At 45.0% G+C, this 17,646-nt stretch overlaps 1 protein-coding gene across 1 annotated transcript in view; it reads right to left on the minus strand.

The window, feature by feature from the left end:
• Positions 1 to 142, minus strand: part of ALKBH3 (alkB homolog 3, alpha-ketoglutarate dependent dioxygenase) — a 35,742-nt gene extending 35,600 nt beyond the window's left edge. Inside the window, exon 1 of the mRNA XM_002708851.5 lies at positions 1 to 142. Within this exon, the coding sequence (XP_002708897.1) occupies positions 1 to 79 (79 nt within the window). The 5' untranslated portion in view covers positions 80 to 142.
• Positions 143 to 17,646: the final 17,504 nt, after the last annotated feature.

A 17,646-nucleotide genomic window follows, 5' to 3' on the forward strand; every position in this document is an offset into this window, starting at 1 on the left:
CTGGCTGGGTAACAGCACGGCTCTTAGCAGGGGCGGCCCAGGCTCCCTGCACTCGGGCTCGTCGCCTTTTGTCTTCCATGTTGACCAAACCGAAGTCTGCTCTGAGCTTTCAAAAGCTCTCATTCCTGATTCAAACCACACAGTGGTATCTGCTGTTTAAAAAAGAAAGATGCTGTTAGTTAGGGTTGTAAGAGCTTGATCTCCTTAGGGGCAGGGGGGTGTCATTATAATCCTTTTAGGCAGCACAGATGGCAGCGTAGTGATCAAGAGTTCTGATATAAAATCAACTTCTGTCAACTCAGCACCCCACTCACCAAGCCTACTAAGTTACTTGGGACTGCTGATCTTTCCTAACGAAACCATAGTACTTTCACAAAGAAGTGCTTGTGAAGAAACTAAAGTCAGGCAGGACCTGTCACAAACCTCATATTCTTATAGTTGCCAAGAGTAGAGCAGAAGGACTCTTACACGCCCATGTTCACCTACTTGGACAACAGAAACAGGCTGAGAACTCAGCTCTCAAGTGTATTTCCACATTCAATTATTATTGGGTACAACACACTGCCCTGGAAGTTTGTGGAAAACACCCATGGTGGATGAACCTGGAGGACGTCACACAAAGTGAAATAAGCCAGGCATGGACAAAGACTGGGTGATCTCATTTCTGTGTGGAATCTGAAAGTCAAACGCACAGAAGTAGAGAGTAGGATGCAGTGTCCAGAGGCTGGGTTGGCTAAGTGGTTCAAATGTTCAGTTCAACAATAAGCTTTAGTAATTTACTGAACAGAATGGTGATGATGACATCATGTATATTTCAAAATCACTGCGACAGATTTCCAAATGTTTTCACCACGAAAAATGACAAATGTAAGGGGATAATGTTAATCAGCTTGATTTAATCATTCTATGATATAGATATATCTCAAACTATTATACTGCACCTCACACAGACAATTATTATTTGTTAAGATAAAATTTTGACGCTGGCATTGTGGAGCAGCAGGTTAAGCCACCGCTTGTCACACCTGCATCCCATATGAGCACCAGTTCAAGTTCCCCCAGCTCCACTTCCAATCCATCTCTCTGCTAATGTAGTGCCTGCCCCCCTGGCACCCTCATGGGAGACGCAGATGGAGTTCCTGGCTCAGCCCTGGCCATTGCCACCATTTGGAGAGTGAATCAGCACTCCCTCTACTTCAAATAAATAAATATTTTTAAAAAATAATAAATTCAAGTCTAAAACATCTATCACCCACATCTAGAAAATCTGATCTAGGATGAATACAGGAATTTATCTTTTTTTTTACTTTTATTTAATGAATATAAATTTCCAAAGTACATAAGAGTGGGAATAAGAGAGGAATTTATCTTTTTAATAACCAGTATAGAAGATGATGATATGCCACCTACATGGAGATCACTAGGTTTAGTGAGTTACCCAAAGTCACTCAGGAAATCAACAGATTAACACTCAAATTTTATTAAGTTCAAGTATTCAGCTAAGTGAAAGATCCACCTCATAACTGCCAGTAATACTAATTTGACATGTTTGCCAATAAAAGTTCAGCCCACAGCGCCTACGGAACTATAATCAAAAGAAACAAGCAAATACTGGGATTCAAGGTCCAGGTTCCAGATCATTGACGCACTTCATTGTAGATCTAAGAAATCTTCACATGTCAAGTTCCCAAAGACAGCGGGCTCATTTTAAAGCTTGTTTGGCCTACTGATTTCCACCCTCTGATCAGGGAAGCGCGGAGTCTAGGAATCTGTATGTGTTCACCAATTCCCCCAGGTGATACCAATTACATGGTCATCTAGCAGGTGGGGAGATGGTACAGGCTCTGCTCGAAAGAGTCCACGAGACAGAAAACAATGCTCCAGCTCACAAGACATGTGGGGGAACCATATTACTGTCTCTGAATCAAGGCCTCAAAAGGTTAATACAATTAGCTACAGTCCCCAGAAGGCCAATGACCCGCTCACCTTCCAGCGCCGTTCGCACGAGAGGGAGGGGACGACTGGTGAACACACAGATTCCAGAGCCCCGTCCCGCAGCGTCCCAGCACCCGTGTGCTAACCACCGCCACCCTCGCCCGGGGTTCCTGATGAAGATAAAAGCTTGAGAACCCTGCTGCTGCGTAAAGGGCCAGGACACTGGCGCCAGCAAGGCTCGCTTTGAATCCAGGGCTGTCGCCTCCCAGCTGCATAACCGGCGGCAGGTGCCTACACGTCCTCAGCCCGTTTCTTCCTCAGCAGACAGGGGATGAAGGGGAGTGCGCGAAACTCATCTCGTAGGAAAAAGGGCCTGGTTTTGGAGAAGGGTTAGCGCCTTTCCTAACTTAGACTCTTCCAGGAGGTCTAGGACGAAGCTCCCAGGGGTCGCCCGGGGAGGGACCTCAGGGGCGGCCTTCTCACCCCCAGCCCCAAGCACCCAGGGCGCACCTGCTGGCAGAGCCGGGCGAGCAGCTCCCAACGACCCAGAAACCGTTCCGCCGCCGGTAGCTCGGGGACCCTTAAGAGTGAAGCACCGGCTCTAGCAACTCCCAACCAGAAGGTGCGGCGCCAGCTGCTACCTCCCGACGCCCAGTAGCGCCACTTCCGGTGCGCCGCCCGGAGTCCGGGCAGCCCATCATATACCCCGCACGAATAGGGCCGAGTCGCTGCAAGTGCTGATGAAGGGGTCCGGGCTCGGAGTGGAGGGCAGGGAGTGAGGGTGCGGTGGTCGGGTGTGAGGCGCTGAGGTATGGTTAAGGAAGGAAGATGTGTCTCCTGGACTGAGCTCTTCGGGACTGGAGACGCCCAGCGACGACTTCCCTCATCGATTGCAGAAAGAGGCTCCCAGCTGGGCTGAAGGAGCTGTTGAGGAGTTGGGCCCCCAGGTAGAGAAGTGCTGAGCAGAAGGACGCGCATTTTGGTCAAGAGGTCGTGGAGAGCCTAAGATGCGCCTCCTTTGTGTTCCCGTGGCAGCCTGTGCATACCTCAATCATAGCTCTTAAAGCCGGGTATGGGACCACGCCCCCACCGGCCCCAGCTCTTCAGGGCTAAACAAATTTTGCTTCAGTGAACAGACCTAAATGTTACTCCAGACGCCTTTTTCTAGATGTAAAATTTACGGCAAATGGGCAGACCTCCTGTTAGGAGGATGAAGTGAGATAAGCTCCACCTGCAATCCGGCTCCCTGCTGCTGCACCTGGGAAAGCAACAGAAGATGGCCCCAGTCTTTGGGCCCCTGTACCCATCTGGGAGACCAGGATGAAGCTCCTGGCTCCTGGCATCCTTGTAGCCATTTGGGGAGTGGACTAGCAGATGGAACACCTCTCTCTCCCTGCCTCCTCCCTCTAACTCTGCCTTTCAAATAAATAAATCTTTTTATTTTTAATTTTTCTTCACCCATTTGGGTACTCAAGAAACATCTTTTAAAGTGGCCATATTGGGGCCCGTGCTGTGGCATAGGGGGTAAAGCTGCCACCTGCAGTGCCAGCATCCCATATGGGCACTGGTTTGAGTCCCAGCTGCTCCACTTCTGATCCAGCTCTCTGCTATGGCCTGGGAAAGCAGTAGAAGATGGCCCAAGTCCTTGGGCTCCTGGGCCCACGTGAGAGACCTGGAAGAAGCTACTGGCTCCTGGCTTCGGATTGGCACAGCTCCAGCAGTTGCAGCCAATTGGGGAGTGAACCAGCGGGTGGAAGACATCTCTCTCTCTCTCTCTCTCTTTCTCTCTCTCTCTCTGCTTCTTCTCTATGTAGCTCCGACTTTCAAATAAATAAATAAATCTTTAAAAAAATAAAGTGGCCATATTAAATCATGTACCCTATGGTGTGAAAATACAAAATACAAAGTGTCTTGTGCAAGTCATTCTCTAAAATCTACCAAAACATGGTCAATGTGGAGCTCTTTAAAATAAGCCTGGTTCTATTGGATAGTGTTTACCTGCAGGAAGCTCAACCACACCCCATCCATGTATCTTGAATGTTGCTACAATTGAATCTAAATCTTGGGGTGGGTGTGTGGTCCCGGAGCTCAGTCACAGCTTGGGAGGTTACATCCCACATCAGAATCTCTGGGTTCAAGTTTGCCTCTGCTTCCCATCCAGCCTCCTGCTAATGGGCTTGGCGGGAGAGCAGCACATGATGGCTGAAGTACCTGAGTCCCTGCCACCCAGGTGAGAGACCCAGATGGAGTTCCAATCTTCTGGTTTTCTCATGGCTGATACCTGGCTGTTGCAGGCATTTGAGGAGTGGGCCAGCAGTCCCCTTGCTAGAGGCAAGGAGAATATGCAAGGGGCAGGAAAAGGAGCCCCAGCTACCAGCTCTGGTTTTGTAATCAGCAATAGGAACAAAGACTGCATGTGCTTTGTGTATTCTCTCCTTGCTTATTTATGTATGTGCTTACTAGTATATGATCACCTTCTCATTAGTTTTTAGTTAACAGAATAGTCAGGAAGATGGTGTCTGAATTTTAGGAGTAATTAACATAGTGATGGGTATAGTGACTGCTGGCATTCATTTTGGAAGATGAGAAATGCTTCACTTCTGTGAAAGAGAATTTATTTTCTTAGTTGGGCTGCACAGTTTCTACAGAGGTCACAGGTATGTAGAAAGATGCATTTGGCCACGGTAGCTAAGGGAGTGAGCTGTGTGAGTTTTCAACCCATTCAGCTCTCAGCTTCAAACCCACCCTTCGTTGATCTGCTGGTAATACTGGAATATCTCATCTCTCTCTCTGTCTCTGTCTCTGTCTCTCTCTCTTTGACAGGCAGAGTGGGTAGTGAGTGAGAGAGAGAGAGAGAGACAGAGAGAAAGGTCTTCCTTTTCCGTTGGTTCACCCCCCAATGGCCACTGCGGCTGGCGCGTTGCGGCTGGTGCACCGCACTGATCCGAAGGCAGGAGCCAGGTGCTTCTCCTGGTCTCCCATGCGGGTGCAGGGCCCAAGGACTTGGGCCATCCTCCACTGCACTCCCGGGCCACAGCAGAGAGCTGGACTGGAAGAGGAGCAACCGACAGAATCTGGTGCCCCGACCGGGACTAGAACCCGGTGTGCCAGGGCCGCAGGAGGATTAGCCTAGTGAGCCACAGCACTGGCCAATACTGGAATATCTCTTCCCCGCCATGAAGCTTTAGTTGAGAATCCTGAAGGGCCTCTGAAGAAAGGGATCTTCTTCCTTGGTTCCTGTGTGATCCCACAATTCATGCGCACTAAGAACCCGTGAATAGGGCCTGTTTTGAAGTAGGGTGTTTGCAGGTTAATTAAGTTGAGGTCATATTGGATTAGGATGAGTACTAGCCCAGTGACTGCTGTCCTGATTCAGAGAGGGAGACTGCAGACAAGAGGGACTGTGGGGAGCAACTCGGACTAGACTGTTACTCGAATTAAGACTTATTCTATGCATCTGCTCTCCCACAATATGGCGCTGGGAGAGGAGGAAACAGCTTCTACACAGCTGCCTCCAGTTCAACCAATAAACAGCAGGACCTGCTCCTGATTGGAGGAGAGCAGCGTACTCGGCGTGTGGGTAGCAGAGTTGGGATTGGTGGAAGAGGACTATAAAGGAGGAGAGAGACACCATGCACCAGGAACATCTATCTGAAGGAACACCTGTGCAGCCCCCGAGAGAGCCGGCCAGCGGTGTGCCGCTCCCCTGCGGAAGTGGGGAAAGTGGCAGGGGAAGGGTCGGTAGCCAACCCGGGAAGAACCAGCAGCAAACCCGGGGAGGGCCGAGCAGACGAAAGAACAACGCAGGGTCCTGTGTCGTTCCTCCACGAAGAGGGGGAGCGACAAGGGACAGAGAGAGACAGAGGAGGAAGGCCATGTCAAGATGGAATCAGAGATTGGAGCTTTGCTGCCAGGGCTGGGGAAAAAAAATAAGAAGGTTCTTCCCTAGAGCACTTAGAGGAAGTATTGCCCTGCTGACACCTTGATTTGGGACTTGAACTGTGAGAAAAGATATAAGTCACGTCATTTGTGGTAGTATGTATGTAAGTCCTGAGACACCAGCCCTTGGCCTCAGCAGCTCTGCAGTGTGGGGGTGGCCAGCAATGTTTGGCATCTCCCATGGGCACCTGTGTGAGCACTACAGGGATGCTGTTGGCACAGCACCTCTGCCACCCAGAGAGACATGGCCATATCTTCTCCAGTGGTGTTTGGATCTTAATCCTGGCAGGTGCGAGTTGTTCTAGGTGTGCTGCTTCCTTGGTGTTTTGACCAAACCTCAAGATGACTAGTTGAGTAGGGGCTGCTCCGTGCATCTACAATACCTCTGTTCTCAGAGTTCCACCTTCCCCCTTGAAGGTAATCCTTTATTATGGTCAATAATTCTTCAATGACTTTTTTTTTCTGGTCCAAATTACTATCCCAATTGAGTCCTGCCTGTTACAGGACTGTGACATCAGGAGTTGGGAACGATGGCTGACACCTCAGATTTGGACCTTTCCTATCCATAGCCCTTCACTCTTGTGTTGCTTCCTCTTGTTTTTCCTAAAGGAGATTTCCTTGGTGGTCTTGCCTCTCCTTTGAAGCCAGCATTTCTCAGCACGCGGTTGGAAGACCACCTGCATTGGAATCACTAGAAGATGCTGTAAGAATGTAAATGCCAGCGCCCCCTACCTCAAGATTCTGGAGTTTGTAGGTCTGGGACAACACCCAGCAATGTGCATTTTTAACAATGCCTCCTTTCATTTTTCAAGGTCCTCCAGCATTCTCAGTAAGATGGCACTTCAAAAAGTTTGAGGAAAAAATGGAATAAAAAAGATAAATTTATTCTGGTGCAAAAAATGTTGCAATTCATGCAGTTCGTTCATAATATGCATCTTCCATGAGCTTTTTTTGACCACTCATTACCTTTTTCAGCTGACTGTTTTCTGTAAATGATCTCTTTCCACTCAACAGTTTTTTCCTCCCCTGCATGGCAAAACTGACAGATGCTTTCAGGGCTGGGAGCTCTTAGAAAGGATTCTGAATGAGCTCTGCACTGTAGCCTACTTTCTGTTGGTTATTTTCACAGCACATTCTTGCCAAACAGTCCTTGTTTTTATCATGTTCAGCGTGTGGAGCGCCTGCTGCTGTATTCCTGAGAAAATCCAATCCAAGGAAAATAATGGTATGTCATGCTAATAGCTCTCAGTGAAGGTGTTGCACAGAGAAGCTCCAAGCCCATATTTCACTGCCAAAGGCCCAGCAGTTCCCATGCGGAGACAGCCTGCAAACTCTATGGTGTGTTGGCTCTGAGACTTCCAGGTCTCTGCCAACATTAAAAGTGTTGGGGAGCAGAGGATGCTTCCTCCGACTCCAGACAGGAACTCCTCTGGTTCAATGCCCAGCATGATTGTAGATGCTGCAGGAGATAAAAGTCTCCTTCCAGTGAACCACAAGGTAAACTGTGTGAGGTATAATTAAACAACAAGACCATTGGATGTGAACTGTGGCAAGCAGACAAAAATCTGGACAGGTTATTAGTTATCAGTGAAGACTTCTCGGACAAAAGGGAGTTATGTCGATTTTTAAGTGTGTAGCACTTAGATGGTTCAAAGATGTTCTGATTGTTACATTATCTAACCTGTAAAGGGTAGGCAACATTTACACACTGTTGGTTCTGAACACCAGCAAGTAATAATATTAGCTTTTATTGAGAGCTTCTTGTGTTTCAAGTGCTGACCTAATTTCTTACTTGCATACATGCAGTTTTCAGAAAGTGATGACACAGGCACTATTTCTATTAGTTCCTTTTTGTAGAGGAGAAGACTGGACCATAATGCTGCATGATGCTACCACCACAATTCTCTGCAGATAAATGGCAGATTAGAAGCCAACTTAGGAAAGACAGGACTAATCCTAGCACCCTAGTAATTGGTACTCTTACAGACTTCAAAAGTGGCTGGGGAAGGCAATTGGCACAGCAGTTGTCATCACTTGAGATGCCCCCTTCCCATATTGGAGTGCCTGGTTCATGCCCTGACTCTTCCGCTTTGGGTCCAGCTCTCTGTTAATGTGCAGTCTGGGAGGAAGCAGATGATGGCACAAGCGCTCTGGTCCCTGCCACCCATGTAGGAGGCCTGTAGCTCCATCCAGGTCTTCCACATGGGGTACAGGGGCCCAAGTACATGGGTTATCTTCTGCTTTCCCAGGCACATTAGCAAGGAACTGGATTAGAAGTGGAGCAGCCAGGATTTGAACCAGTGCTCATATGGGATGATGGTGTCCCAGGCAGCAACTTAACCTACTTTACCACAACACTGGCCCCTCCATGTGGTCTCTCATCTTTGAACAAGTTCAACAAGCTTGCTCTAGCCATGGTGGCAGAGAGAGAAGGGGGTGGAAGAGGCTGTGTAAATAAGAACTCTTGAAGCCAAGGTATAGATGCACAAAATCATTTGTACTTCATTTTTGGCCAAAGTAGTGAGCTCCAGCAGTTTTAAGTTTTTTGAGAGAGAGAGAGGGAGGGAAAGAGGAAGAGAGAGCACTCCCATCTACTGGTTCACTCCCCAAATACCTACAGTGGCCACTATTGGACTGGGCCTAACCGAGGAACCAGGACCTCAATCCAGGTCTACCATGTTTATGGCAGGAACCCAGTTACCTGAGCATCACCACTGCCTTGGAGGGTTTTCAGTGGCAGGAAGTCAGAATCAGGAACTGGAGCTGGGAATTGAACACAAACACTCCAATGTGGGACATGGGGCTCTTAACTGCTAGGCCAAATGCCTGCCCCAAAACTGTACCTCTTACGTGAAGTTGTTGCAAAGGGTATGGGTACTCAAGAGAGTAGAGTATAGGATCCATTTCTTCTTGCACTTTCTCATTTAGTTTGGGAGCTTTGCTTTGGAGACACAGTAGTAGCAAGGCATTATTCCATTGAAACTTAGGAAATAAGCAAGTGAATTATAATTCTTTTTTCTCTGAAGACACTAGAGATCTGTAAAAACAATATTGACTAGCTTGACTGAATCAGAGATACAGCCCCTCTTGGATGAACAGCTGTCGTCTTCTCTGGGTATATTTTCTAAGCCTGAGGACTGAGGACTGAGACTGAGGTTGAGAATAGAGTACCAGAAAGTATTGGGAGATGAAAGGAGCCAGATCATGCAGGCCTGAGATGCCTAATAAACATTCAATGTTCATTTACACACAGTCTGAAGCATAAAATAAACATTAAACACTCACTTTCCCTTCCTCCCCTTATAGTCCATCTCACAGAATCACGTTACTTTGAAGCTGTTGTCAAATTCATTTGTTTTAAGTATACACCTAAGGCAGGGTTTGTTTTCTTTGAACTGGTTAGGATGCTTGTCAGTAAATATCCAATAAAAACTTATTCTGAATAAATCATAGAGCACTTGCAGTGATTAAGTTAAGGACTAGGTGGACCGGTTCCCTGTGTGCTTCCTAAGTAGACTATCCACTGTCTAGAAGCCAGTTCACGATGTAGAGAAGCATGACTACTCAACTGATGTGCCCAGGTTGTCCTACAAAAACCAAAACCAGCATGGCTGCTCCATAGGGTATTCACCACTGACAGCTTCTCCATAGGTTGGGTGGGGTCTGGCAGTCACAAGCACCACTTTGCAAAACTGCTCAATGCAGCCAACATTGGCATCATGGTGGGCGTGTGAATAAGAAACCTAATGAGGCCGGTGCCGCAGCTCACTAGGCTAATCCTCCGCCTTGCGGCGCCGGCACACCGGGTTCTAGTCCCGGTCGGGGCGCCGGATTCTGTCCCGGTTGCCCCTCTTCCAGGCCAGCTCTCTGCTGTGGCCCTGGAGTGCAGTGGAGGATGGCCCAGGTGCTTGGGCCCTGCACCCCATGGGAGACCAGGAGAAGTACCTGGCTCCTGCCATCAGATCAGCACGGTGCGCCGGCCACAGCGTACTGGCCGCGGTGGCCATTAGAGGGTGAACCAACAGCAAAAGGAAGACCTTTCTCTCTGTCTCTCTCTCACTGTCCACTCTGCCTATCAAAAAAAAAAAAAAAAAAAAAAAAAAAAAAAAAAAAAAAAAGAAAGAAAGAAAGAAAGAAAGGAAGGAAGAAAGAAACCTAATGAGCCCCAATTATTCCTACGCATGGAACAACACTCTGGATAACTTTAAAAAGAGGCCTTCTAGCTTTCAGGCAATCCCTAGTACCCACCACTCACTGGGCAGAAACGTTTGTAAGGTGTGAGTCTCAAAGGTCTTGCAGCATTGTCCTCTAGGGAGAGACAGCGGCTTGGCATCGGTGAGCATGCCAGGAGTCCTGTAGGTAGGAGACTCTGACCTGAGGGAGGCAGGAGTGCATAGAATTTAAGTCCTAGAAAGGAGACAGGCTGGAGATTCTGAAGACTGTCTGCTCTAATCTACCTAGCGCTAGAAGATAAAGCATCCTGCTCCATGAATGAATAAACCTGTGCCAAAAATATTTCCTCTGAGACCAGGAAGAGTGTGGAAACCTGCATCCTTAGGACTTGGGACTGCTCTGGGCAGCCTAATGCTTGCATAGTCTGGGAGGAGGGGATAGATGGCTTGGGCCAGGATGGGGCACAAAAGTCCATGCAGAAGTCTGCATAAAGCTGGGCTCCAAGAGGGAACACAGGCTCAGAGGAAGGATGAACCCAGGCAAAATTAAGTAAAAGAATCCAGTGAGGCAAACAGCATGAAAAGTTTTCTCTATTGGCCTTAACTCAGAGAGCAGGAAAAAGGTCTTCTCTGAGACTCATGACCACGAGCCTCTTCTACATAGGTCTGGGAACTGAACTAACATCATTTGTGCATTTCTTCTTCTCTCAACACTCCCCCCAACCCAACACCACCAACAAAACCCAACCAGGCACAAGCTGAGAGTCTTAATTTAAAGATTTAAAACTTGGTAGTTCCCCCATATCTGAGGCAAACACACACAAATACTCCCATGGAGAATTTATGCTTGATAAGGCCATGGGTGCTTTTCATGTACAGATGGTCCCCAGATCACATAACAGTTTGGAGGTCTCAGTTTTTGACCTAGCGGTGATGCGAAATAAATTAGCATACAATCGAAACTGTACTTTGTGCAGTAAGATACTCTCTCAGCTCCCAGTCACAAGATCTCAAGAGTAGACAATCACCAGTGTTCCAAGTTGCTATGTTATGATGTCCCAGTAAGTGAGGAGTATTAAGGGCACTTAACAAAGTTTTCAACTTTCCATGGGTTTATCAGGATGTAACCACATTCCAAGTTCCAGATTATCTGTAGTTCTTAATGAGCATACAGCTCTCGCTCTCTCTCGCTCGCTCTCTCTCTCACACATACACACATACACACACACACGAAAAATACAGGGAAACAGCTCCATTAGCACGAGTCAGCAGAAACAACAGAAAAAGGTCTACAAAAGTTATTGCATTACTGGAATAATCAGATACAGAATATAATATAAAGCTGTTTGGCACTCAAAGAAACAAAAGAGTTAATTCAAATTGAGTATAGTTCAAAATCACCAAAACTGTCAAGGTACTTTTGAAAAAAAATATAATTAAAACCAAAAAGTTAATGGAGCTTTTGCTTTGGGGACACAGTAGTAGCAACAGTATTATTCCATTGTAACTTAGGAACTAAGTAAGTAAATTCTAATTCTCTTTTCCTTGAAGACACTAGAAAGATGTAGAAACAATGTTGACTAGCTTGGCTGATGGATGAACTGGCTGTCCTCTTCTCTGGGTACATTTTCTAACATGAGAACTGAGGACCGAGCTTGCCAAAGGCAGTGACATCTCTCCTATTAGCTAAGAGAATCCAGCAAAGCTTTGACAGCTATTGCAATGGCTTGATGGGGTAGAATCAAACAGAATTCCCAGTCCAAGGTCAGGTTGCTCTGTAGGGCAACACAGAAAGGCTGGAAACCCATGGTGAAACCTCTCCTAGTCTCGATGTGCTTAACAACGTTCTGAGAAAGAAGATCCCACAACAAACATCACAGGTCTCATTCTGTAGACGTGAAATTAAAAGGGCTCTGAATCTAATCAAAGTAGTGTCCTAGTGCTAGGTTAACTTAGTTCCTACTGGATTGGAGTGATCAGTTCTTCCTCCACCTAATAGGGAAAAGGCAACCCTTCTCCAGGGAGAAAATAAGACTCTTATTTACGACTCTTTAAAAATACAGTGTCTGGAGGCCAGCGCTGTGGCGTAGCCAGTAAAGCCGCCACCTATGATGCCAGCATCCTCTATGGGCATTGGTTTGAGTTCTGGCTGCTCTATTTCTGACCCAGCTCCCTGCTAACGTGCCTGGGAAAGCAGCAGAGGATGGCCCAAGTGCTTCGGCCCCTGCACCCACGTAAGAGACCCAGAAGAAGCTTCTGGCTCCTGGCTTCAGCCCAGCCCAGCCCTGGTTGTTGCAGCCATTTGGGGAGTGAACCAGTAAATGGAAGATCTCTCTCTCTCTCTCTCTCTCTCTCTATGTCTCGCCCTCTCTCTCTGTAACTGTCTTTCAAATAATAAATAAATAAATATTAAGGAGAAAAAAAAGAGAACATCTGCCACACAGACATATATGGGGCATGCAAGGAGGTAGAAACGTGACTGATCAAGAGAACAGACAGACAAAGCAGCAGAGCCACAGACAATTCAAACGAAGGGGTAATCAGGATTTGAAGACAACTATTCTGAATTTTTATAAAAATAGAGGGAAAGAACAAGACTTGCAAAAAAGGGAGATTTTTCAGTATACAACTAGAATAAAAGAGTCACATAAATATTCTAGATACAAAAAGTACAATACCTGAACTTAGAGCTCACTGGATGGATTTAAAGCAGACTGTATCCTGAATAGGGGAGGATCAGTGAACATAAGACAGTCAATAGAAAATACGCCACGCTAAGCTGAACACTGTTACCATATTATCTGTAATGGTGCTCTTTAGTATTTGGTATTTACACAAATGAGCTGAAAACTTGTATCCACAAAAAAAGTGCACATAAATGTTTACAGCGGCACTGTTCAAAACGGCCAAAGCTGGAAGCAGCCAAGATATCCTTCACAGGTGGCTGGATAGACAAACTGTGACATATCCATATATGGAATGTTATTTAGTGATAAGAACAATGGACCATCAAGCCTTAAGAATACCTAAATGAACCCTAAATACACGTGGCTAAGAAAGAAACTAGCCTGAAAAGGCTACATACTATCCGATTCCAACTGTGTAACATTTTGCAAAGGGGAAAACTCTACAGATAGTAAAAAGATTAGTGGTTGCCAGAAGACTGGAGAGATATGGGGTGGGGGGTGGGGTGTCAACTCGATACAGCACAGGGGATTTTTAGGGCAGGGAACTATTCTGTATGAGGCTGCAATGGCAGATGCATGACAGGCATTTGTTAAAATCCATATAGAGAAGGTAGAGTCTCACTCAAGCTAGTGAGTAATAATTTAACAATATTAGTTGCAGTAACTATCAGTTGTAACAAATGTATCATCCTAATGCAAGATGTTCACAACAAAGAAAGCTGGGAAACAGAGAACTCTGTACTTTCTGCTCATTTTTCTGTAAACCCAAAACAGTTCTAAAATAGAATCTACTAATTTGTGGGGGAAAAACCTCAGTCAAGAGAAATTATGTGACCAGGTTGGGGGGAGGGAGAAAGAAGAGGAGGCAAGAAGAGAGGGAAGGATGGCCAGATGGGGCGGGGGAGGGGGAAATCTGAGTGGGGGCTTCTGGCAGCACAGCTGACTGCTACCAGATCCTGGCTAAATCTCAACATCCAGAATGGCCACAAAGTTTCTAAGGATGCTAGCTGGAAGTTGTATTTTCTTCTGTTCTCTAGAGAAATGTAAATTTTTCTCTGTGTTGTTCTATCACATATCTATTAGCTTACATCACACTGGATCCCTATATAGAAAAATGTGAAACAAATAATTAGTCCAGGACCCAAACTCCTGCATAGTGAACTTGTTACCCCATTATGCATTCTAATGCCAGGCTGGATTCAAAATAAGTGAGATCTTCAGGGGAAAGAAAATAAATCAAACCAAAAGGGAGAAAAAAAACCTGAAATAAGAGTAGAGGTAATGAGCAGTAAAAAGAACAGGAAATTAGTGGTTACACCTTAGGGAAAATGCCAAAACCCAGTATTGGGAACAGGAGACTAATTATGGAAATTACTAGAAGGACAAGAACTGAACCTTAGACTCCTGCTTTGTCAGATGCCTCCAATGGAGTTAGAGTGATACCAGGCTGGCAGAGGCCCCAGGCTGGCGAAAGAAGCTAAAGAAAGTTGACATGGGAAAATCTGCCCAGTTTAGTCTACAGGATGCACCCCCAGATCAAAAGAAACCCAATAGAGCTTCAAAACAAAATTCCACATGAAGAAGACTAACCACCTTGAGTGAGAGCCGCCAGAAATATAAATAATGGGTTTGGAAATAAGAATCTATGATATGGAGATCACTAGATATGGACCATAAAATGCCAATATATTAAACATTTACACAAACTTTCAATGCTGAATTTACAAAAGGAGTAAGCAGTAAGAAATCAGTCCAGGTAGGTTCAAACAAGCACCCAACTAGTACAGAGGGAGAAATGGAATTTTAAAACATGTAGCTGATCAAGAAGTGAGAAAAAAGAAGCGTAAAAGAGAAAAACAAATAGCATAAAATAATACGATAAAAAGAAGTCTTCATGTTTTAGGAGTTTTAATGAATCTAAATAGAATGACCTTACCTACAAAAGGTAGAAAAAGTTGCTAAATTAAAAATAAAAACAGGGGCTGGCACTATGGTGTAGTGGGTAAGGCCACTGCCTGTAGTGCCGGCATCCCATGTGGGTGCTGGTTCGGGTCCTGGCTGCTCCACTTCTGATCTAGCTCTGTGCTATGGCCTGGGAAAGCAATAGAAGATGGCCCAAGTCCTTAGGCCCCTGCACCCGCATGGGAGACCCGGAGGAAGTTCCTGGCTCCTGACTTCGGATCGGCCCAGCTCCGGTTGTTGCAGCCAAATGGGGAGTGAACCAGCGGATGGAAAACCTCTCTGCCTCTCTTTCTCTCTCTGTGTAACTCTGACTTTCAAAAAAATAAATAAATCTTTTAAAAAACAAATTCTAAGTGTATTTGGCTTATAAGAGACAAAGCTAAAATATAAACACATCAAGAGGTAGGTGAAAGGATTGAAAACTACACTATATGCTAACGATAACAAAGCAAGGGGAGCTACATTGATATTACAGATATTGAAAACAGATTTACAGTCAAAAAGCGTTTAACTTACCAGGATGTCCTAAGAATTCTAAACTTCATTCACTCACTAAAATGTAAAAAGGCAAAATTGGTAAAACAGGAGAAACTGGCCAATCTACCATTATAGCACAGAGGACTCAAAACCCCCTTCTAAGTTACTGCAAGGTCAGGGAGATGTAACTATGTGAAGATCTGAAAGATTTGAACAAAACAATTAACAAGCTTGATCTAATGGATATATATATATACACACACATATATATATATATACACACACACTTATACACACACATAAATTGTCTTCTTACACACAGAACACTTTAAAAGTTGGCATATCTGGACAAAAAAACAAGTCTAAAACATTTCTGATAGGTAATAGAAGGTTTATATTTGTATTAGATTCCTAGAACTGCTACAACAAATTGTCACAACTAAGGGTTGAAGACAACAGGAAGTTATTCTCTCCTCATTCACTGGAGGCAAAAGCCCCAAATCAGGATTACAACATCGAAATCAAGTTGTTGGCAAGGTCTGTGGTCCCCCCCTGAACTCCTGGAAAAGCACTTGTTCTTTGCCTCCTCTGGTTTCTGTGGATGCTGGCATTGCTTGGTTTGTGACTCTCTCTTCAATTGCTGCCTTCATGTTCACATGACCTTTGCCTCTTCTATGTGTAATTGCTCTCTGTCTCTTATTAAAGAAACTCGTAATTGTATTTAGGTCTCGTCCAAATAACCCACCTCTTCGACTCAAGATCCGTAACTTAACCATATCTGCAAAGACCTCCTTTCCATGTAAGGTATCATCTACAGGGTTCAGGCATGGGGACCCGATGTTCTGGGGCTATCACTCAGCCCACAACAAAAACCCCAATCCTGAAATGCTTTGAAATCTGAAACTTGGTGAGCACTGATGCAATGCTCACAGACCAGGTACACTTACATTGTGCCAGGCTAGGATCTAAACACTTAAAAGTCTATTAACTTTGCTCTGATGCCATAAACAGGAGTGTCAATTGGTAAAGTCAACAACAGGAGTCACTGTGCACTTACTCCTCATGTAGGATCTCTGTCCTTAACGTGCTGTACACTGAGGCTTAATGCTATAACGAGTACTCAAACAGTATATTTCACTTTGTGTTTCTATGGGGGTGCAAACGACTGAAATCTTTACTTAATGTACACTAAACTGATCTTCTGTAAAAAAAAAAAAAAAAGAAAAAAAAGAAAGAAATTATCAATTCCCAACTTGACTCTCACTGGGATTAAACATGACAATAGGTCTGATCTGATTTCATCATCATTTAAAAAAAAATCATCTATTATTTTTCACTTTATGTTTCTGTGTGGGAGCAAACTGTTGAAATACTTACTTAAGGTATACTAAGCTGATCTTCTGTATATTAAGATAATTGAAAATGAATCTTGATGTGAATGGAAGGGGAGAGGGAGTGGGAAAGGGGAGGGTTGTGGGTGGGAGGGACGGTATGGGGGGGGAAGCCATTGTAACACATGAGTCGTACTTTGGAAATTTATATTCATTAAATAAAAGATTTAAAAAAAAAAAAAAAACTTTGCTCACCAACAATCTATGACATCTGTGCTCTTATTACTTAGGTTTTCAGATGGCAAAACTGAGAAAGGTTATAACCATTTGTCTAACTGTAGTATACTCACATATTCCCTCACCACAGTACAAATGGTTAGAACCAATAACAAAAGATATCTTTAAATGTCTATTTTGAGCTAATTTTAGATTTAAGATAAACTTGCAAAACAGCACTTCACATATACCTTCACCAGTATTCTCCAAATGTTAACACTGTAAGTTTGCTTTCCTGTTTTTCTTTTTTCTTTTTTTTTTAAAGATTTATTTATTTATTTGAAAGTCAGAGTTACACAGAGAGAAGAGAGGCAGAGAGAGATTGAGAGTGAGTGAGAGAGAGAGACAGAGAGGTCTTCATGCGCTGGTTCACTCCCCAGATGGCCACAATGGCCGAAGCTGTGCCGATCCGAAGCTAGGAGCCAGGAGCTTCTTCCGGGTCTCCCATGCAGGTGCCTGGCCCAAGGATTTGGGCTCTCTTCTACTGCTTTCCCAGGCCATAGCAGAGAGCTGGATTGGAAGAGGACCAGCCAGGACTAGAACTGGCACCCATGCGGGATGCTGGCGCTTCAGGCTAGGGCATTAACCCGCTGCGCCACAGCACTGGGCCCCTACCAGTTTCTTAATACATAATTTCTCCCCAGACTTTTTGGGATTAAATTGCATATATCACGTCCCATTACCTGTCAACACTCCAGGGTGCTTTCCTAAAAAACAAGGACTTTTTCCAAAGTAACTGAAGTAAAATTTTCAAAATCTGGAAATCAACATTTATACAATGTCAAGCAATTTACAGATCTTAGTCAAATTTTACCAGTTGTCTCAAAAGCACCTTGCAGAGCAAAGTCAAACTTTTTCCTAACTAGC

The sequence above is a fragment of the Oryctolagus cuniculus genome, chromosome 1 (assembly GCF_964237555.1).
Source record: "Oryctolagus cuniculus chromosome 1, mOryCun1.1, whole genome shotgun sequence".
NCBI lineage: Eukaryota > Metazoa > Chordata > Mammalia > Lagomorpha > Leporidae > Oryctolagus > Oryctolagus cuniculus.